The sequence below is a fragment of the Hippopotamus amphibius genome, chromosome 1 (assembly GCF_030028045.1).
Source record: "Hippopotamus amphibius kiboko isolate mHipAmp2 chromosome 1, mHipAmp2.hap2, whole genome shotgun sequence".
NCBI lineage: Eukaryota > Metazoa > Chordata > Mammalia > Artiodactyla > Hippopotamidae > Hippopotamus > Hippopotamus amphibius.
Window position 1 is genome coordinate 168349861 of NC_080186.1, and position 22941 is coordinate 168372801.

The window sequence follows — 22941 nt, forward strand, 5'->3', positions numbered from 1 at the left end:
TGTCTTGGGGCCTCAATAACCAGGTCCCAGGGAACTCCCTGTGGTTAACAATGACATGGCATGGGACTTCCCTGGTGGTGCAGTGGTTAAGAATCCACCTACCAATGCAGGGGACACGGGTTTGAGCTCTGGTCCGGGAAGATCCCACATGCCACGGAGCAATGAAGCCCATGCGCCACAACTACTTAGCCTGTGTACCTAGAGCCTGTGCTCCACAACGAGAAGCCACCGCAATGAGAAGGCCGCGTACTGCAGTGAAGAGTCACCCTCGCTCCCCGCAACTAGAGAAAGCCCGTGCACAGCAACGAAGGCCCAACACAGCCAAAAATTAATTAATTAATTAAAACAAAACCCAAAAAAACAGTGACATGGCAGGACCAGTGGGAGACAGTCTTTTCCTTGATGAGACAGAACTGTCCCGTGGGTCTCTGCACATGTGTTTACACACATGTACAAACATACACATACACAGCTCAGAGGCTAATGGCTGATGGCCTGATGAGAAGCTGCCTGACATTGCTCTGAAGCTATGTTTTCAGGTCAAACACTACCATTTCTGAACATAACTCACACTCTCATACACACCCTAGACAAAGAGTGGAATGTCCCAAACTGTGCAGGGTTAAGGCACTGGATGTGCTCTTGCAGGATTACTGTGTCTATCTCATCCTCAAGGTCTTAGACCAATGTTCCCTAACAGAGCAGAGTAAGCTGCATTTGGCTGGGTCATCTAGCCATCTAGACATGCGGTCCCCTATTGGGGTAATAGAAGAATATGCATCTCATGCCCTCAACAGTAATAATAATAGGAAGGAGAAGTGCAGTGTATTGAGTGCTCACTGTGTGCCTTGTATTACTCATGGGATCTCAAAGTTGCCATGTTAAATGGGTATTCTCTTTATCCCTATTTTACAAATGAGGAAATGAAGGCATAGAGCAATGAAGTGACTAGTCCAAGTTCTAGTGGATTGGTAAAAGGAATTGCTTAATCATTTATTCAACCGTCATCGAGCGCCTGCTCTGGGCCAGACTCTGTATGAAGCACAAAGCAGACATGGTCACTGCCTCCACAAAGCTCAAGGTCAAGCATACTTCACAGGACAGATCAAGTGTGCACATGTGCATGCATGAGCCCAGCCGTCCTGGGTGGGATGGGCTTTGTTCTGGGCCACTGTGCCCTTGCTCTCTGGCTAGAGAGGAAAAGAGGCACCCCTTGCTCAGCCTCCTCTAGATGGACAGAGTTCTAAACCTGAACACTTTCATATAATCATTTTAGATAACTAATGCGTGTACAAGGCTAGGTACATGATAGATGCTTAACAAATTGCTGATGAACGAATGTTGAATAATTAGGAGTAATGGAAAATTAGTTTGGAAATGTGTGGTATCACACACTGTCCTTTGAGAATCACCTTCAGTCTTGAACTCTCCAAGTAGCCAACGTCTAGCAATTTTAACCTTTACCAAAGCCATAAAGGACCATAAAGATAAGTGTATCCCTGTGACCTGCATAGAACTGAGAACTCTGGAAGGCAGCCTGATGTTAAGCAAAGAGCACAGGCTCTTTTGGGTTCTGCCACTTCTAGTTGTGTGACTTTGGGCCACTCATTCACCTCCATTAGCCTGCTTTCTCATCTTCAAGAGGTGACAGTAATACTCCCTCCTGAGCTTGTTGTGCACATTGGACAGGCAATTTAAGCAGAGTGTCTTACAGGCCTCATTAAATGGTAGTTGCCTTTCTACTAATCTCATGCCTTTGTCCTAAGCAAACCATACCTTAGAACAAACAGCATTAATGAATAAGCAAAGTAGATTATACTTAAACCTGACTAGGCAGAGGATGTTGTTAGAAATGAGATCTTTCAATTCAATGACTAAAAACCAGAAAAGCTTTTACCACAAAGTGTAAAATCCCTTTATAAATGGACTTCAATCTCAGAGACAATTGTGAATGAAAAACCAGCAATAGTTCATTTAAGAGTGGATTTCTATGTGTTCTCTTATAGTTATTTTTCATTCCAGGAGGGCGGGGGGAAAGAGGAAGTAGTAGTTAGTAATAGTTAATAATAGTATATACATCCACCCACAATTTCTTCTTTATAACTTAGTTGCAGACTTAAAGCTGGAAATTTGACCATTGAGGGGTAAAAAGCTGGCTGTTTAATTCTTTTTGTTTATAAGAGCTTTATTGATATATAATTTACATATAAAATTCATTCTTCTTATGCCTACAATTCAGTGGTTTTTACTGTATTCACAGAGTTGTGCATTTGTCAGCACTATCTAATTTTAGAATGGTTTCATTACCCCTGAAAGAAACCCCATACCCATTAGCAGTCACTTCCCATTCTCTTTCCCCAGCCCTTGGCAGTCACTAATATGCTTTCAGTCTCTACAGATTTGCCCATTCTGGACGTTTGATATAAGTGGAATCATATAATATATAGTCTTTTGTGACTGGCTTCTTTCACTTAGCATAATGTTTTCAAGGTTCATCCATGTTATTGTACCAGGTATCAGTACTTCATTCCTTTTTATGGTTGAATAGTATACCACTGTATGGATATACCACCTTTTATTTAGCCATTTAGCAGTTGATAGACATTTGAGTTGTTTCCACTTTTTGGCTATTATGAATAAAGCTGCTATTCTTTTGTGTACAAGATATTGCAAGGACATATGTTCTCACTTCTCTTGGGTATATATGAGGAATAGAATTTCTGAGTCATATAATAAATCTATGTTTAACCTTTTGAGAAACTCGAAAAATGTTTTCTAAAGTGGCTGCATCCTTCTACAATCCCAACAGCAATGAACAAGGGTTTTACATTCTCCGTATTCCTATCAACACTTGTCGTTGTGTGTCTTTTTAATTTTAACCATTCCCGGGGGTGTTAAGAAGTATCTCGTGGTTTTGATTTGCATTTCCATAATGACATGATATTGAACATCTTTTGTGTTGAATCTGTAGATCAATTTGGGGAGTTTTGCCATCTTAACAATATTAAGTCTTCTACTTCATGAACAAAACATGAGATGTCTTTCCCCTACATACAGGTGAGTTCTGTTCTGAAAGTGTGTTTCTAAGTCCAATTTGTTCATAAGTCCAACAAAGTTAGCCTAGGTACCCAACTAACACAATCGGCTACATAGTACTGTATTGTAATAGGTTTATAATACTTCTCACACAAATAATACATAACATGCAAACATAAAAAATAAAGAAAACATTTTTAATCTTACAGTAGCTTGAAAAGTACAGTAGTTCAGTACAACAGCTGGCATACGGGGCTGGCATGGAGTGAACAGGCAAGAAGAGTTACTGACTGGAGGAGGGAGAAGAGGTGGGAGATGGTAGAGCTAAAGGATTGTCAGCAATAGGAGACAGAGGGCAAGCTGCAGTTTCACTCATGCCTTACATGAATAGACATGTGAATGCATGTTCACATCTTTGAAAGTCTGCAACTTGAAGGTTCGTATGTAGGGGACTCACTGTATTTAGATCTTTAATTTCTTTCAAAGATGCTTTGTAGTGTTCAGAGAATAAGTTGTGCATTAAAGAAAAATTATTCCAGAAGAACTTCCTTTTGTATTTCATGTAAGGCAGCACTGCTAGCAAGAAATTCTCTTAGGTTTGTGTGTGTGCGTGTGTGTGTGTGTATGAGACAGAGAGAGAGAATATCTTTATTTCATTTATAAAAGATAGTTTTGGTAGATAGAAGATTCTTGACTGATGTGTTTTTTCTTTCAGCACTTCGAATATGTTATTCCACTGCCTTTTGGCCTCCCTTGTTTCTTATGAGAAGCCAAATATAAATCTTATTGAGGTTTCCTTGTATGTGTCCTATTTTTGTTGCTGTTTTCAAAAATTTCCCTTGGTGTTTGACTTGAAGCAACTTTACCATGATGTGTCTGTGTGCAAAACTATTTTTATTTCTCCTACTTGGAGTTGAGCTGCTGAGCTGTGTATTTCATCAAATTTGGGAAGTTTTCAGTCATTACTTCTTTCACTATTTTTTTTCTGCTTTCTCTTCTCTCCTTCTAGTGTTTCCATTATGCACATGATGGGTAATAATGTTCCACATTTTTCTAAGACCCTGTTCATTTTTCTTCATTGCTTTTTTCTGTTTTTTGGATTATATAATTTATATTGCTCTGTCTTCAAATTTGCTGATTCTTTCTTGTGTCTGTTCAAATCTATTGTTAAGTCTCTCTAGTGAATTTTAAAATTTCAGTTACTGTATATTTCAACTCCAACTCCAGAACTTCTATTTGATTCTTTTTTAGTATAACTTTTATTTTTATATCTTAATTGGTATTCTGTATTTGATGAGACAATGTCATCACACCTTCTTTTACTTTTCTTTATTGCTTTACAATATTGTGTTAGTTTCTGCTGTACAACAAAGTGAATCAGCTATATGTATACATATATCCCCATATTCCCTCCCTCTTGAGCCTCCCTCCCACCCTCCCTATCCCACTCCTTTAGGTCTTCACAACACAACAAGCTGATCTCCCTGTGCTCTGTAGTAGCTTTCCACTAGCCATCTATTTTACATTTGGTAGTGTATATGTCAATGTTACTCTCTCACTACGTCCCAGCTTCCTCTCCAACCCACCCCGTGTCCTCAAATCTGTTCTCTACGTCTGCATTTCTATTCCTGCCCTGCCACTAGGTTCATCAGTACCATTTTTCTAGATTCCATATATATGTATTAGCATATGGTATTTGTTTTTCTCTTTCTGATTTACTTCACTCTGTATGACAAACTCTAGGTCCATCCACCTCACTACAAATAGCTCAATTTTGTTCCTTTTTATGGCTTAGTGATATTCCATTGTATATATGTGCCATATCTTCTTTATCCATCCATCTGTTGATGGACATTTAGGTTGCTTCCATGTCCTGGCTATTGTAAATACTACTGCAGTGAACATTGTGGTACATGTATCTTTTTGAATTATGGTTTTCTCTGGGTATGTGCCCAGGAGTGGAATTGCTGGGTCATATGGTAGGTCTATTTTTAGTTTTTTGAGGAACCTCCATACTGTTCTCCATAGTGGCTGTACCAACTTACATTCCCACCAACGGTGCATGAGGGTTCCCTTTTTTCCACACCCTCTCCAGCATTTATTGTTTTTGAATTTTTTGATGATGCCCATTCTTACCCGTGTGAGGTGATACCTCATTGTGGTTTTGATTTACATTTCTCTAATGATTAGTGATGTTGAGCATCTTTTCATGTGTTTGTTGGCAATCTGTATGTCTTCCTTGGAGAAATGTCTATTTAGATCTTCTGCCCGTTTTTGGATTGGGTTGTTTGTTTTTTTGGTATTGACCTGCATGAGCTGCTTGTGTATTTTGGAGATTAATCCTTTGTCAGTTGCTTCATTTACAAATATTCTGAGGGTTGTCTTTTTGTCTTGTTTATGGTTTCCTTTGCTGTGCAAAAGCTTTTAAGTTTCATTAGGTCCCCTTTGCTTATTTTTGTTTTTATTTCTATTATTCTGTGAGGTGAGTCAAAAAGGATCTTCCTATGGTTTATGTCATAGAGTGTTCTGCCTATGTTCCTTTAGTCTTTTGAACATATTTATAATGGCTGCTTTGAAGTTTTTGTTAAGTCTGACATCTAGGCCCTTTCAGGCAATTTCTATTTCCTGCTCTTTTCCCTGAGTTTGGGTCACATTTTCCTTTTTCTTTGCATGTATTGTAATTTTTGGTTAAAAAATGGACATTTCAGAAAATGTATTGTGGAAACTCTGAGCATTGAACAGTCCTCCCCAACCATGGGGGTGCTTGTCTTTGTTTTTGTTTGCTTATTTGTTTAATGGCTTGGCTGGACTCTTAGTGAAGACTATTTCCCCTGCAGTGTGAAGCGTCTGATGTTGCTCCTCAGAGGGCACAGCCTTGGGCATGTGCACAGTCACTCTGGGATGGCAATTGTTTTAGCAGGGCTCTTTTTGATTGTCTCTTTCCCCAGTTTTTCTTTTTTTATTATTATTATTTTTTAAAGATTTATTATTTATTTATCTATTTTTGGCTGCGTTGGGTCTTCATTGCTGTACACGGGCTTTCTCTAGTTGCGGCAAGCAGGGGCTGCTCTTCATTGCAGTGCGTGGGCTTCTCATTGCGGTGGCTTCTCTTGTGGAGCACAGGCTCTAGTCACGCAGGCTTCAGTAGTTGCAGCATGCAGGCTCAGTAGTTGTTGTGCATGGGTTTTGTTGCTCCATGGCATGTGGGATCTTCCCAGATCAGGGCTCAAACCTGTGTCCCCTGCATTGGCAGGTGGGTTCTTAACCACTACGCCACCAGGGACATTCCCCCAGTTTTTCTATTAAGCTCTTTGCCTCTGCTGATATCATACCTAGCTGTTAGGCTCCACCAATTACTGGCTCATTCCTTTATTGTTTTCAACAGAGCCCTGGGACACAAATTTAGTCTAGTTCAACTAAAGTCAAGCCCATTTGAAGGAGTAGTTTTGAGGCCAAGTCTTTGAGGTTTGTTCTGTCTCCCGCCTTATGAGTTAGAGGCTGGTTGGAGGTGGTAGCATCCCTCTTTTTGGCTTTCCTCTCTCGGCATGGAATCTCCACTCTACAACAATCTGGAACAAGGGCAACCAGGGCCCCAATATTCTTAGCCTGTGGAACCTGGAGTAGAGATGCCACTATGTGAAGTATAGGCTGAGTGGAGGATGCGACCCCCTAATCTCCTGGTTGCACTCACCAGGAATTAAGCCTCCACAACTTGGAGCTCAGGAGATGGAAGGAGGCTAAATCCCAAAATGTTCTCAGTATCTTTTTTCCTTATATTAGAGGTAAAGAAAAAGTACCCATAGGTGGAGAGGCCTCAGTGAAGAGTTATGTGGTCATCAGAGGTGGAGCCAAAGGAAAAGACCCAGGGAGTTTAAGTGGAATGGTGGGGATGGGAATGGAGGGGCCTGAGGGAAGAAGAAGGGGCACTCAGGGACCTCTCTCTCCCACTTGTATCTTGACATTAGATCCAATACAGCTCTACCAGGCTCCACTCTGGGAAGGAGAGCAAATGGGATGGGGTCTGTGCCAGCCATGTAGCACCAAGGGGCAACTCTAGAAGGTGCCACTGTGAACCTGCCTTCCAGTCCTGCAAACACAGAGCAGGAGCCACAGCCTTGGACTGTCTGTGCCAATTGCTAGGATTGCTAGGATGTTTGAGTCAACCAAACCTTTCCCCAGAGCCGCCATTCTCTCTGCTTTAAATGGGGATCCCTGCCTTTTTTTTTTTTTTTTCTTGACTCTAGAGACATGCTCAAAACTATACCAAGACTTCAGATAACAAGGCAGGCCTGCATTATCCTTGAATATAAATCGAATGTAGCTTATTGCAAAGAAGAAATTACAGTTCCTTCAGAGATCCGAGGCACCTGCAGCTCCTCTGACCAGCTCTGCCAAGCCTTGTTTTTGTCAACATACCACGCTACCTCTTGGACAAAGTGTGAGGACTCTGCTGCCCACCAGGAGAGATGGACACAGTCTGTTTATCCAGAAACTTAGCAGGAGGTTCGGGTGAAGCAGCCTTTGAACACAGGCACATTCTGAGATCCTGGTGACATTTGTCAGTGGAACAGAGCTTAGAGGTAACAAGCAAACTGTTGGGCATGAGGCAGCTGATAAACAGGGAAGCAAATTCAGGCCAGAGCTAGGGAAAGCCCCTCAGTCTCCTTTATTTGTTCTCTTTCTGAAGCATTGATGGGAAATAAAAGTCTGTTGGTGCTAGCTGGAGTTGGAGGTCCGCACTTTGTCACCTTTGGAATCTGCCAGAGGGCATGTCTGAGTTGTGAACTTGGTTGATATTCAGGCTGCCCCTACAGCCAAGTTGCCAGTCTCACACTAGCCAGCAGTATTCCAGGGCAGCCTGCAGGCCTGATGGAAAGATAACAGCCTAAACTCTTCACCTTTGGCAGATCCCACCCAGGCCCCAGAAGAGGTACATCCCTATGAGCTGCCACATGGAGTCCCATGTAGTTGTCAGTTAGATGCCAGGCTCTGCCTTCTCATCATTCCCTCCTTTGCTACTCCTAGTGCCTCCCATAAGCACCCTGTTAGCAGAGGATAAGGCCCCCTTGTTCTTATTTTAATACGTTTGGGCTGAGGGTGGAGAATCAGTGTGTCCTGTTCTGTCCAAGCCCTGACCCCAGGTCCCAAGAAAGATAGCACAAGGCTAGTGCCTCCAGAGGCCCAGGCCCTTTGTTGGATGTTCTATCATGGTTAAGGGCATAGCTCCACCCATGGGTTCTTAGAGGATAACACCAGCTAGAGGAGAGGATAGAAATCGATATGGTGGAGCAGCAGCCCTGCCTCAGATCACTATTGGTCTGCCACAGAAAGCTGCTTTTTACCAAACAAGCCTCTCTCAAGGCCTCTGGAGTATGGGGCCTGGCTCAGAGGTAACTACCTAGTTTTCCCAGCCCATGGACTGAAGGGAGTCAAGTCTACCTAGTGATGTTCCATGGGAGAAGAAGACATGTTTGAGCCAAGGCCAGCCCATGCTTAGACCCTGGCCAGGAGTCAGGCTCACCCCTACTGTTTGCCCCATGGTCCTGCTCCTGAATTTAGACCCCCTGGAGAACAGAACATTTGGTGCCCTTCCTGCTCTTTCAGCCTCAGGGGGCCTCAGCAGGAGGCCTCTGAGCTTCCTCACGCCTAAGGCCTTTGCTCACTAGAGTCTGTGGCACTGAAGAGCTATACAGAAGGTCATGCCCATGGAGACTGATCTCACCACTGGTCTTGTCACTGGTAGATCTCAGTGACAAGGAATATATCATCAGACAGACTGTTGGGATGCTTGGCATGCCTTCCTTCCCCAACAGAAGCTTCAGTCCTGCCTATTGAGCCAGATTCCACCAGTCCTTGCTCCTGTTCCTATGCTCCCAACAGATAACTTAGCTAAGAAGTGACTGGCACTCCTCCCCCGGAGCAAACGGAAGCTCCTCCAGACCCGACTCCAGAGAAAGATGAAGGACCTCACCCTAGATTTTTACATTCTTTATCTTTAAAGTGAAAAATAACTTGGTTCAAGCTGGAACAACTGGAGCAACAAAATTAAAAAAGACAGTATTAGGTTTTAACTCATGGCATAAAATAAATAAGCATGAGTCTATACTGATATATAGTAATAACTACGTAAATAAATAAATGGGAGTGAAGAGGAAGCTCTTCTTTACAGAAGAATTCCAATTAATAAATCAGAAGGAATGAGGGAGGCAGAAAATTGCCACTAGGCAAACACCCACAGAAATAGCTGTTTCAGTTAAAGTCTAGCAATGGATGCTGAAATCAGTGGGTAAATGTTCAAGGAGAAACAGGATATTTGTATAGTCTCAAAGTAGCTCCCCCAAGATATTTATTAATTATGAAGGGAAAAAATAGTAACTTTACCATGGAGAAACCCAGCAGACACCAATTTAGCCACGTGATCAAGGTCAACATCACCAGTAATCAGCCACATCAACGTCATGTACCTACTGGTAGGATGCCCTGAGGACACATCACTTCTATGGTGTTCCTACCAAAAAGCACACAAACTCAGTCTTATCATGAGAGAAATAAGACAAACCCAAATTGAGGGACATTCATCAGAGTAACTGATGGACTGATAAAAAGCATCAAGGTCATAAAAGTCTGGGGAACTGTCACAGATTGGAGGAGATGAAGGAAACATGATAACTAAATACAATATGGGATTCTGGATTGGATCCTGAAACAAAAAAAGGACATAGTGGAAAAACTGGTGAAATTCAAATAAGGTCTGTAGTTAATAATATTGTAACCAATGTTAATTTCCAGGTTTTGACAAATGAATTGCAGTTATATAAATCGTTAACATAAGGGGAAGCTGGATGAAGGGTATATGTGAATTCTCTGTACTATTTTCACAACTTTTCTCTAAATGAAAATTAATTTAAAATAAAGTTTTTAAAAAAATGATTCTTAGCTCTACACAGGACAAATAAATTGGACTTCACAAACAGCCCTTGAGGAAGGAAAGTACCTTATACACCTATACACACAGACAGACACACCCACACAGCTCCCAACTCAGACACCAGGTTGCCACCTCCTGGCATTCTCTGAAAGGCATTTGAGCCAAATCCCACCAGTCCCTGCTTCTGTTCCTATGCTCCCTACAGATAACTTAGCTAAGAGGTGAACAAGGATGGCATGTCCACAGCAGAACATGCCATCCTTGGGCCCCTGGTTGACCCGTCTTCCCTGTGCAGGGGTCAGGGGGTCAGCTCAGGTGGGCTTCTCTGTCCCAGAGGGTATGCCTATCAGGAGATCCCATACAGAGGTATAAAGCAGAGACAACCTGAGGATGGTCCCTCTACCTGTATGGTGTCAGAGACTTGCACAGAACTTGCTCAGGGCTCATGAGCTTGACCTTGTTGGGGAGCTAAGGCCATTTTTCCCCCGGCACAGTGAATACAGAACTGTGTCCTATTCTCTAGGCCCTAGAATTCCACCCTGGAAAAGAGGCTCTGCCTCCAGCAAGTATCATCACCCATCATGCTGGTTGCAACCTGGACCTTAGAACAGTTCCCACAATGCCCATGGTGCCCAGCCAGAGGTGATGGGGTCCTGCCCTTACCATTCCTCATCCACCCACCTATGATGCCCATTTTGCTGGTGCTATAGGATATGGCATGGCACATGATCTCACAGAATCCTCCCAATAACTGGGATAAGCTGGACATTCTTATGAATCTCATTTTTAACAACTGTAATAAAATTCACACAACATAAAACATACCATCTTAATGATTTTTAAGTGTACAGTTCAGGAGAGTTAAATATATTCACATTATTGTGCAACCAATCTCCATAACTCTTCTCATCTTGCAAAATGAAACTCTATGTCTATTAAATAACTCCCCATTTCCCTCTCCTCCCAGCCATTGGCAATTACCATTCTGTTTCTATGAATTTGACTACTCTTCATATCTCTTGTAAGTGAAATCATACAGTTCCTATCTTTTTGTGACTGCCTTATTTCATTTGACATAATGTCCTCAGGTTTCATTCGTGTTGTAGCATGTGTCAGAATTTCCTTCCTTTTTAATGCTGAATACTATTCCACTGTATGTATACGCCACATTTTATTTATCCATTCATCTGTTGCTGGACATTTGAGTTGCTTTTACATTTTGGCTATTGTGAATAATACTGCCATTAGCATGGGTATACAAATATTCCAAGACCATGCTTCCAATTCTTTTGAATATGCACCCAGAAGTAATATTGCTGGATCATATGGTAATTCCATTTTAACTTATTGAGCCTGCCAGACTGTTTTCTACAGTGGCTGTACCATTTTACATTTTGTGCACGAGAGTTCCAACTTCTCCACATCATCATTTGTTATTTTTCTGTGTGTTTTTTTTAATAGCAGCCAACCTAATGGATGTGAGATAACATCTCACTGTGGTCTTGATTTACATTTCCTTAATGATTAATGACGTTGAGCATCTTTTCATTTGCTTGTGTCCCCTTTTTATAGATAAGGAAACTGAAGTATCAGTTGAGCAGTGATGCAACCTGTTGAAGTCAGCCCAGTGCTGAGGTCAGAACTGGCCCACCTGTCTGACTCCAGAACTCCTCCTTGTGCCACTACCCCTCTAGGGAGAACCACCTCCTTTAGCTCCCTGTACTCCACCAGTATCAGGAGGCCTTCTGCCCCTTTTCAGAGAAATTGGAGCCTCAGGACAGGACCCAAGCCTTTCCATAGTGGTATGGCAGAGCAGGAGACCCCCTGATGCTTCCAGAAATATGTGGCCAGGGAACAGATCAGACCTGCCCATGTCCTGCCCAGCAGCAAGACTCTCCTTTGTGTCTGCAGATGGGCTCAGCAGCATCCCCCACACCCCTCCTCATGTCTGTGGCAAGAACTTGACTGAGGCTGTACATCTGGGGACGCTGGAGCTGGCAGTATCTAGACTCTTGGGAAACAACTTCATCTTTTGTGAAACTGCCAGAGGAAAATGCAGTTGACAACTACCTCCCTTCTCCATTCTTGGTCCCCTCCCTACTAGACAAACTGATCAGGAATGAGCCTGAGCCCTGCTCTCTTGGGCTGCACACCTGTGTTGGAAGTATAACCCAGTTAAGTGATAGCCAGGTTTGATGAGGAGTGGGGGACGCTGACGCAGGCACTGCCAGGGTGTGTCTCAAGGGGGATTGTTGCTGATGAAGGGTCGCTCACACACCCACCTCGGTCACGATGGTGGACAAGTAGACGTCCTGGCTGAACTCCCAGCCATCCAGGCAGCCCTCCTGCTCCAGCTGCTCCAGGTCCACGTCGCGCCCCGGCTCCAGTCCGAGCGCCGAGAAGTTGACGATCGTCGCGAGCCGGTAGCGGCGGCAGCTGTGAGGCACCTCGCGGCCGTCCTGCATCCGCAGCGGGAGGCTGTGGTTACGCCACGCGCTGCTCAGGTTCGCGGTGTCCGGCACCCGGCAGTGGTGCTCCGGGGTCCCCGCCAGGAACACGACTGACATACCGTTGAAGCCGTTGGGGATGATGCTGGCGCTGAGCAGGAAGAAGATGAGGCGCTGGAAGCGCCCCCACTCGCCCAGGAAGGCGGTCACCTCGTCGTAGTCCCGCATGCTCCCCGCCGCTGCCCTGCAGTTGGCCACAGGGGAGACAAGAGCGTCCCCCGGATGGTGTGGCGCGGTCGAGGGCGTTCCCCGGGCGCGTCAGGACGTTCCCGCGAGACAGGCAGGCTGAGGGAAAGGGGCGCGTGGGGCCGGGACCGTTCCCAGCAAACGGGCTGCGGGTGTTAGGGGGGCTCCTGGGAGCGGGACGCAAAGCTGGAAGCCAAGGCGAAACCTCGGGACCACACGCCCATCCCGGTCCAGGCGGGGCGGGGTGAGGCTGCGGGGTGGCTCCGCCCCGCCCCGCCCCCCGCCCCCGGCGACCCGGCTGCCCACCCGCCTGAGGCGACTGGCAGCGCGGCCGCCCGCGGACCGACGAAAGCCCGATACCCGCGCTCCCCCCGGCCCCCTCGCCCCTTGAGTGCGGAGCGCCCAGCCCCGGGCTGCCGGGTTGGGCCCCACGGGGGAGAGCGGGCGAAAGGGAAGAGTCGAGGCCGCAGAGCAAGCTCTTTGAGAGGTCGGGCCTCGGCCCTCTCTGTCGGCGTCGCCACAGGCCTCGTCCCGGGCAGGGGTCTCGCCCCTGCCGCTTTCTAACCCGAAGTCCGAGCTCAGGGCGCCTCGGGCGGGGCGCGGACGGCCGAGTCCGTGCGGCCGGTGCTCCCGGGAAAGCTCTGCGGGCGCAAGGGTGACAGGAGCGCGCCCTCTCCTCCGGCCCCGCGCCCAGGCGCTCGCTCGCTCGCTAACCCCCAATCCTAGACCGCTGGATTCAGTCATCTGCCGGCGGCTTCGGGACAGCCAGGAGCCTCACCTTGAAAAGGGGAAACAGGTGAAGCGCCCGGAAGGGATGATCACGGTCACCGTGCGCCAGAGCCAGGCTCGGACTGAGGGGAGGTGGGGAGCAAGGACTATCGGGTCGTCCCAGGATCCTCTTGGGGCCTCTGGAGAAGATTCGACACGGAGCTTGGCCCTTGGTGAGAGCACGGTAGTGGAGGCCCAGCTGTCAGCACTACTGGGCTCTAAGTGTGATCCTGCGGGGCTCTTCATCGAGGCTGGCTGCCAGAGTCTTCTTGGACTGGAGGCCCCTGGTTTTCAAAAGCGACTGCCCCTCTGGTAACAGAGGGAGGGAGGAAGGGAAAAGGAGAAGGTCCAGTTTGCTGCCCAGATCTGGCAGGGTAATCAGAGCAGGGACCAGTCTGCTAGTGTCCAGGCCTAAGGCTCCTCTGCTTTTGTATGAGCTAGCATGGGCCTGCAGTGGAAGTCCTGGGGTTCCCGAGGCAGATGTGATTGACAGGCTGAAGGGCCCACCTCTTTGGAGATACTGTACAAGTGTGTTTGCTTCTCCAGGCCCTGGTTAAGAGGTGGGAGACATTTCTGCCTCATTTTTGTAGCTTCCAGCCTTAGACTGGCTTCTTACCTCCTTGGAACCTCGGTTTCCTTAGGTGTAATAAGACCATACGTCTAGATGTGCCAGGACAGCTCGTATTTATGCCTATTAGTCCAGTAGAATTATTACTAGCATTTTCCCTTTCAAAAGCATCCTTCTTTGAACAATATTTCATGTGGTCATTGTCTTACTTAGCTTAGATTTCATCCTCCCCCCTTCTCCAATAAAAAAATCAAAGCCTGAGATAAGAATTTATGTGGGATCATTTATTTATTGTAGTGATCCCAGGAAAAGGAGTGAAGGACTAGGGAGAGTGAATAGTGAAGGAGGTAAGGCCAACACAAGACCGTGTAATTGAGCCGGTCATTGGTAGTGACCAGGATCAGTGACAGTGATGTGCTGAGACACGGGAGCCTGAGACCAAAGCAAAAAATTAGTAATAACTGATCATATCTTTACTTAAAATTTTGATGTTTTGTTCATCATGGATTTTTATATTGGTTTTTATTTTTTAAAATACTATGTTAAAATATTTATCTTGATTATTGAATTTCTTGGCACCTCCTTAAATTTTGCACCTGAGGTAAGTGCCTCGTTTATTTCACTTGCCTTAGCTTTTTCCTAACCCTAGTTGCTTTGGGTAATTGGGATTCAATCCTGCTGGGACCTTCTAAAGAGCCATAGAGAATGAAAAGGCGTTTGTTTAGTAGTTCTGGCTCCATTGGTCAACTCCCCTGCACTTCAGGCTGCACATGTGTGAGAGCCAGCAAGTACCACTCGATAAAACTGTTTGCCATAGCCCATGAATATATGTAAATCCATACCTTGAGCCACTTTGTCTGCCATACAAAATGAATGCCCAAGTACACTGCTTATAGCTGGACCATTGGGAGGATTTCCCTTCAGCATTATCCTTTAGGGCCACTCCTAAGTGAGGCTGTGTTGCAGTAAACAATCCATTTTTTGCCTGATAACATCTTTGAGACAGAGCTGAGTATTTTTTCCCCTCTATCAGTTGGTTATAGAGAACCACCCCCATAAGACCATAGGTGTGAGTTGAGGGAGACGTGTTGGTATAGCTGAGGTGTAGGTGTCAAGGAGCCTGAGCCAGCTGTTCATTAACTTACATGCACTGTGTGGACCTGCTCAGTCCTGATCATTTCTATTACATGATCGATTGTTGATGTGCCTGCTTAATCTTATGTCTTGATAGAATTTGATAATACATAGCTCTTACTGGATATTTCTAGTTGCAAAGACCCTTGATGACCCATTGCCAGGTAATCAGTTGTTTTTGTTTTGTTTTTATTTTTGTTTTATATTTATTTATTTATTTGGCTTCATCCGGTCTTAGTTGCGGCACACAGGATCTTTTGTTGCCGCGTGTGGGCTCTTTGTTTCAGCGTGAGGGCTTCTCTCTAGTTGTGGCACTCAGGCTCTAGAGCCCACAGGCTTAGTTGCCCGCAGCATGTGGGATCTTAGTTCCCTGACCAGGGATGGAACCCAAGTAGCCTGCATTGGAAGGCGAATTCTTAACCACTGGACCACCAGGGAAGTCCCAGTCAGTTTTCACTGTAGCCAAATAGCTGCTTTTCAAAAGGCAAATAGCTCCCTGCTGCAGAAGGCATGACCTTGCTCTGGCACCCTAAAGATCTTACTGCAACTCTTTTATTAGGGCTTATCAGAGACTCTACCCAGCATCCTTATCACCATGAACATCTCTAGCACCATTGATTCTGCTGGGTCATGTGGACCAAATGGCAGGGAAACTTGTACTATAGGTTGGGTACACTGTAGAGCTCTCTCTTGCTCTGGGCTTCATTCAAAAGTGAGAGCCTTCCAAGGCACCCATTAAATGGGTTAGTGTAGTATTCCCACCAAGCACTATGTCTAATTAGTGGTAGAGGGTACAGGGTACAACAACTTGCCTTTACCTTACAGAGGATGGTCTGGCATGCTCCAGACTACTGGATCCCTAATAACTTCACCAGTTGGCTTCAAAATAATATGGAATGAAAGAAGTGGGTGAGTATATAGATGAAATAAGATTGGTCATAATAGTGGTCCCAGGGGTTCATTTTACTAGTTTGTCTACTTTTATATTCATTCAACTCATTCTGGAGTAAAAAGGTAAAAAACAAACAAACAAACAAACAAAGCTTCACCAGAATGGAAGGCCCTCAATCATACTTTTACACTCCCATCTTCTGGTATGAATGTATCTTACTAGGATATCTGCTCACTTATGACATACTAGCATTGTCATCAATACAGTGGACAATCATGATGTTCTATGGAATATCAAGGCAAAGTCACTAAATACTATATTGTGACAGAGAGCAGGAAAATTAACATAACCTGGGGCAAGATAGTGATATGTACTGCTATTCATCCCACATAAAAGCAGACAGCTTTTGATCCTCCTTTCTAAAGGATGTGAAGAAGAAAACCTTTGATGTTGGTGCTAATCTCTGCAGTTCCTCCCAGGAGATGGTTTTACCTCTCATGTAATAAATTGGTCAAAAATGTGGGTGTGTTAGAGGCTTTTGTTTGTTTGGTTCTTCCTACCATAATTGTTCTTATTTAATAGGACAGGGAGTAAATGTTAGGGTCTTGCCAGCTGCTAAGTGTATCTATCCTAGTTATGTACTTAGGGACTAGGGAACTACTAAAGATCCAGCATGGATCTTTAGATCCATTAGACTTGCTTGCAGGAGAACCCCATTTACCACCTGGCTTTCATGAGCACCCAGTATAACTGGGGGACCCTAGTAGTGCTTCCTGTCCCTTGGTATCAGTGCCAGCTCATACTCCATATCCAAAAGCTCTTAAAAGCTCTGGGTCTTTCCCTTTCCTCAGGACATAGTTACTTGGCTAAAAGACCACTGATAAGAAATGAATTGTGTCCCCCGCTCCACCCAAGTTCATATGTTAAAGCCCTAACCTCCAGTGTGGAAGTATGGTTGGAGATGGGGCCTTTGGGAAATAATTAGGTTCAGATAAGATTATAAGGGTGGGGTTTTCATGATGGGATTAGTGCCCTTATAAGAAGGGACACCAGAGAGCTATCAACAAGCCAGAAGGAAGACTCTCACTAGGAACTGAATTGACCAGTACTTAATCTTGGACTTTCCAACCTCCAGAATTGTGAGAAATACATTTCTATTGTTTAAGCCACCCAGTCTGTGGTATTTTGTTATAGCAGCCTGAGTAGTCTGAGATAGCCACAGATCTCTTGTGGGGAAAGATTGGGGAAATAATTATCATAAATACTTCTGGCAGTGTAGGAAGTTTCTTCCTTAAAGAGACTTGGCCTCCTTTTCAATTAATAGGCTCTGAGCTTGTGAACTGGCCTGGATCTGTGAAATTTATGAAGAAATACTATTTTCCATTGTAGTAATTGTCATCAGTCTTCTGATCACTAGCTCTTGATTTTGAGGGTGAGGTTGTTATACAAGTCAAGTAATACCCAGTCATCTGCCTATTTATTTAACTCCTAGGAAAAGCATGATCCTTTAGTCTCACCACATATCCCATGGGTTGAAGCACTCTGGTTGCTCCTTTGGTCTGTAATTACATCCATCCTGCCTCTGTTGTTTAAGTGTCATCATCTAGCCTCTGCTATTCTAGAATCCTACCATACCCACTAACACTAGGGATCCTCACCTGTGCATTTTGTATTCCCTTAGTGAACAGAGTGTCCGATGAACTTGAGAATGTAATCTTGTGATAGGTTCTCTGGTCTTGTATGATAAATACAATCTAACATTCTCACTCCCCTGAGCTGCCTTCTTCTTCTTTTTTTTTTAAAGCGATACCGTGTTCTTTCTTTATTGTTTAAAAAAAATTTTAATTTATTTATTTAGGCTGTGTTGGGTCTCTGTTGCTGTGTGAAGGCTTTCTCTAGTTGCAGCAAGCGGGGGCTACTCTTTGTTGCTGGGCACAGGCTTCTCATTGCGGTGCCTTCTCTTGTTGCAGAGCCTGGGTTCTGGTGCTTGGGCTTCAGTAGTTGCAGCACGCAGCCTCAATAGTTGTGGCTCTCGGGCTCTAGAGCACAGGCTCAGTAGTTGTGGCACATGGGTTTAGTTGCTTTGCAGCATGTGGGATCTTCCCAGACTAGGGATCGAACGTGTGTCCCTTGCATTAGCAGGCAGATTCTTAACCGCTGCACCACCAGGGAAGTCCCTCCCCTGAGCCTTCTGACTCCTTTGATACTCCTTTGTCAAGAAAGTTCTGGCATTTCCACCTCGTTTCCATAGGCCATAATTGTATCCAAGCTTCAAAGAGCCATCTCAGAAGCAAATGAAGATGGTCTTATGTATCTTTGCTTGGATGTTAAACCCAGAATAATGAGAGAGTGCTTCCAGGTTAATAAATTCGCACACATGTTACCCCTGTTCCTACCAGAATATAGGTCCTGTCATTTTTTCAATACATATGCTATTTCCCTGTGGATCAGGGAATGTATTTCCTCACTTAGGCTATGCTGAAACCTAACTCTAGTATACAGACCATGAGGGGAGGTAGAGAAGGATATAGAGGAAGATAGGCGTCATCTCTGGAGCCACTTGCCTTAAGAGGCATCTTGGCAGGGATTCCAGGCAAGGAGAGGCTACTCTCCTATAATAAGGGGAAGAGAGATGCTGCTGCTGGCCTTGAAGGTTTAGGGGAATCCAGGAATTAAAATTCTTACATTAACTTACCTAGATGTCCCTATTCTGTGTCCCAGGGTTCTGTGCATTTTGTATCAGGGCCATGACTTTGTTATAAACTCAGCAAAGCTGTTCATGAAGCCTTTTGTTGTGGCTCTCCTACCCTTATGGTTAAATCAATTAAATAAACCCTGGGTTTGAATTCCAACACAATCTGCCCTGTGGCTGCAGGACATAAAGGCCTCTTTAAAAGCTTCCATGGAGGCCTCCTGGCTTTCACAGTGTGCCTTGAGTTTATAGTTGGCTGACCTGGGACTATCATTTTCTTTTTTCAAGGTTTTAAAGCACTTAGCAAAAGCCAATCAGTCCACGATCCTTATAGTCACCATTGTCCTCATATGTTCTATGTGCTGTAACCGGGGTTTCTCAGTCTTGGCACAATTGAAATTCTGAGCCAGATTATTCTTTCTTGTGAGGGGCTGTCCTATGTATTTTAGGATGTTTAGCAGCATCTCTGGCCTCTACCTATTAGATGCCATAGTACACTCCCCTAGTGGTGACAAATAATGTCTCCACATGTTGCTAAATGTCCCCTGGGGGGTTAAAAATCACTGACAAAAGCCAATGCTTCACTTTCCACTTGCATCTCATTCTAATCTATCACGATAGGAGTTCTGGTAAATGATGCTACTGCATGCTGGGATTATTATCATCCTACTTACCAACAGTAATGGAGTCCTTGTCTCTGTTTGAAAGGGAAATGTTCCAGTTCTATAATCCCATGCTCACAAGTCTGCCTCCCAGAATGCCTTCTATTTAGGAATGACTCTAGGGGAACAGGAGTAAGGGATGGTGGAGAGTGAAACAGAGAAGAAGAAAAGCAAGTACAAAGGTACAGTATAGGGTTGTTTATAGCTGTGAGGACCTGGGGAAATGTATCTCACAAATGTCTGTCTAAGATTCATAAGTAGGCAACATTTATCCATAGGTTCCCACCCCTCATTGGTTCAGGTGTGCCCTGTTGGGTGTTAACCCCCCAATACTTCCAGATTGCACATGCATGTGTGTTGAGTAGGTTTCCGTATGTGTTCCATGCCTCAGCATCCGAGGAGTGCGGGAGCAGAAAGTGAGAAGTAAGCAGCACAGCTGAGATTGGGATACCCAGAAAAGCTGGTTGCTATATCAGTGGCTGGAGTAAACAGTGGACCTAGAATATCTGAAGCTGAGAGCTTGAGGTGTCCTATATGGTCATCCTACTCATATATGACTAAGGAGGATGCGGCCTGTGCTACTCCTCACTGGGTGTTGCCCAGGAACATAAGCAACATATATATATATATATATTTATGTTTTAAAATATATATGTATTTCAGTTATATATATATATATATTTTTTTCAGATTCTTTTCCCTTATAGGTTATTACAAAATATTGAGTATAGTTCCCTGTGCTATACAGTAGGTCCTTGTTGGTTATCTATTTTATATATAGTAGTGTGTATATGTTAATCCCAACCTCCTAATTTATCCCTCTTCCCACTCCCCTTACACCTTTGGTAACCATAAGTTTGTTTGATATGTCTATGAGTCTATTTGTTTTGTAAATAAGTTCATTTGTATCATTTTTAAAGACTCCATATATAAGCAATATCATATGATATTTGTCTTTCTCTATCTGGCTTAATTCACTTAATATGATAATCTGTAGGTCCATCCATGTTGCTGCAAATGGCGTTATTTCATTCTTTTTTTTATGGCTGAGTAATATTCCATTATATATAATATAATGTAACATAATATAATTCCAATATATGTAATGGAATATTACTCAGCCATAAAGAATATATATACCACATCTTCTTTATCCATTCATCTGTTGATGGACATATAGTTTGCTTCAATGTTTTGGCTATTGTAAATAGTTTTTCAATGAACATTGGGGTGCGTATATCTTTTCAAATTATGGTTTTCTCTGGATATATGCCCAGGAGTGGGATTGCAGGATCATATGGTAGCTCTATTTTTAGTTTTTTAAAGGAACCTCCATACTGTTCTCCATAGTGGCTGTTGCAATTTACATTCCCACCAGCAGTGTAGGAGGGTTCATTTTTCTCCACATCCTCTCCAACATTTATTTATTTGTAGATTTTTTGATGATTTCTATTCTGACTGGTGTAAAATGATACCTCATTGTAGTTTTGATTTGCATTTCTCTAATACTTAGCAATGTTGAGCATCTTAAAAATTCTTAATTGTTAAATGGCTTTAGATTTAATTTTGAGGCAATGGGAGTCAAAGGAAAACCTGATGAGATTTATGTTTTAGGGAGACCCCTCTGATGGCCAAGTTGAGAATGCAAAGGAGGGAGCTAGAATGGAAGCAGAGACACCAGGGAGGAGACTGCTGTAGGTGTCCAAGAGGGTGATGTGGTGGTAGCTAAGAAATAGATATATTCTAGAGCTGTTAAGCAGGTAGCAAGGACAGGTCTTGATGACCAACTAGATGTGGGTATTAGGGAGGGGGAGAAGGCAAGGAAGATGCCAAATCTGGGGAACTGGATGGATACATGGATGGTGGTCTTTATCTGAAATAGAAGCATAGGAATAAGAGTAGGTTGGAGAGAAGATGAGGAAGTACATTTGGGATTTTTTGAGCTTGAGGTGTCTTTGGGACATCCAGGTAGAGATGGCCAGTTGGTCAGAGGTCTGGGCTGGAGGTATAATGTTTGGAAGTGGTCATGACTGTAGAGTTTCTGAGGCCTTGGGCATAGACAAGGGCATCTGCTTCCAGGGTTGCAAGCAGCCTCCAAGAATTGATGGGAAAGCTGGATGTCTGGTAGGGATAAGCAGAAATCTGCTTAGAGGTGGCTCTGGGTGCTGGGAGGTAGATAAACCTAAGTGGAATCATAGTAGGACAGTTTGCTTAAGATAGAGTCTGTAGAGGAAGAACCATCCCTTGGCTGGGCCTCTGAGCTCTGTCCTCCCAGACCAATTCCAGTGGGACTGGGTGAGACTACAAAAAGAGGGCAGGGACAGTTTGGAAGGGATCTAGCTATTAAGCAGCCCAAACAACCCAAGACACTCTCGAGAATGAGCATTTGGAGAAGAAAGGAGAAGCTGGGCCAGAACCTTGAGGAGGCTGGTGCCTCAGGGACAGGCAGGAGAGTGGACAGGAGCACAGGCTGAGAAGGCATTGCATGAAGTAGGAGGAGGAGGTGGTGAGGAATCAGAGCAGCCCATTTAGCACAGAGAACAGTACCTGACCCCAGGTACAAATCAGGCAGGTGTCGGAGTGGGTTGGTGCAGCCAAGAGTTTATGAACAGGTGCTGTGGGCACCACCCTTGTCTACATCCAGACCTAAAGCTTCAGGGGTCACCTTGACTCAACTCATCTTCCACCATTCCATGCTCCATGGAGGATCCTGGCCCTGTGCAAGGAGTTGGTGAATCTGCACACTGGGCTGTTCTGGGGGCCTTGACAAGCAGAAATAGGTCACCACCCTTCAGAAGTGGCCTGGCAAGAACCACCAGACCATTGGTAGGATAGGCAGTGTTCTCCAGGGAAGATGCATACTTGCGATCGCCCTGGGTGTTCTTGCCATGGAGATCAGCTAACCAGTGTTTGACCTTGGCAAGTTTCTCAACCTTTCTAAGCTCATCCTTGAAATGAGGATAATAACTGTACTTCCTTTCAGGTTTATGTGAGGATGAAAATAGAGTAACATCAGTTCACTAAGGACTTGAAGATGAAGGCCTGGAACATATTAGCTCCTATTATATTTCTTACCCAATTAGTATCCTCTGGGAATTCCTCTGAGTCTGTAGGTGTGCTCTGGCTTCCCATGAAACATACCTTTAGGCCAATAATACCTTGGAGAGCAGCTGAGTGTCTTTCCACTGTTGGTAAAGAAACTGGTGTGTGGTGTGGTGCTTCAGAACTCTGAACTTGGCTAACCCAGTCAGACTGGGGAGACAGACCTGCTCACAGGGCTGGTCAGTCAGGTCTCTGAGCCGCATGGCTGAGGCCAACCCCAGATGCTGCAGGAAAAGGTAAGGCCTCTGGCAGCCTTTCCTGGGATTTCTAGCCTCTGCCTTCAGCCACAAATGGTCCGCGTCAGACAAAAATAAAGATAAAATTTGGTTTCCAAGTACAGTTTCTTACTTGTGGTAGAGGGGGGACAGAAGGACAGTCCTTGCTTATTAGAGACCCTTTACTACCCTCATTTCTTTTTAGACTTACACCTCTTTTCAGAGATGCTATGGACTATTTTGTAGGAAAT

At 44.5% G+C, this 22941-nt stretch overlaps 1 protein-coding gene and 1 long non-coding RNA gene across 4 annotated transcripts in view; one reads left to right on the forward strand and one right to left on the reverse strand.

Moving 5' to 3' along the window:
• The window catches only part of LOC130853523 (uncharacterized), a 65709-nt gene extending 55819 nt beyond the window's left edge, over nt 1-9890 (forward strand). Inside the window, exons 4-5 of one of the 2 annotated variants that reach the window (XR_009053791.1) lie at nt 2972-3057; nt 7281-9890. This is a non-coding gene — a long non-coding RNA (uncharacterized LOC130853523). Of the gene's footprint in view, nt 1-2971; nt 3058-3751; nt 3869-7280 lie in introns of those variants that run through there. The other variant, XR_009053793.1, reaches the window with a different exon arrangement.
• SLC22A4 (solute carrier family 22 member 4) overlaps nt 1-12639 on the reverse strand; it is a 42806-nt gene extending 30167 nt beyond the window's left edge. For both annotated transcript variants that reach the window (XM_057735453.1, XM_057735444.1), the window contains exon 1: nt 12247-12639. In XM_057735453.1, the coding sequence (XP_057591436.1) occupies nt 12247-12639 (393 nt within the window). The remainder of the gene's footprint in view (nt 1-12246) is intronic.
• Nucleotides 12640-22941: the final 10302 nt, after the last annotated feature.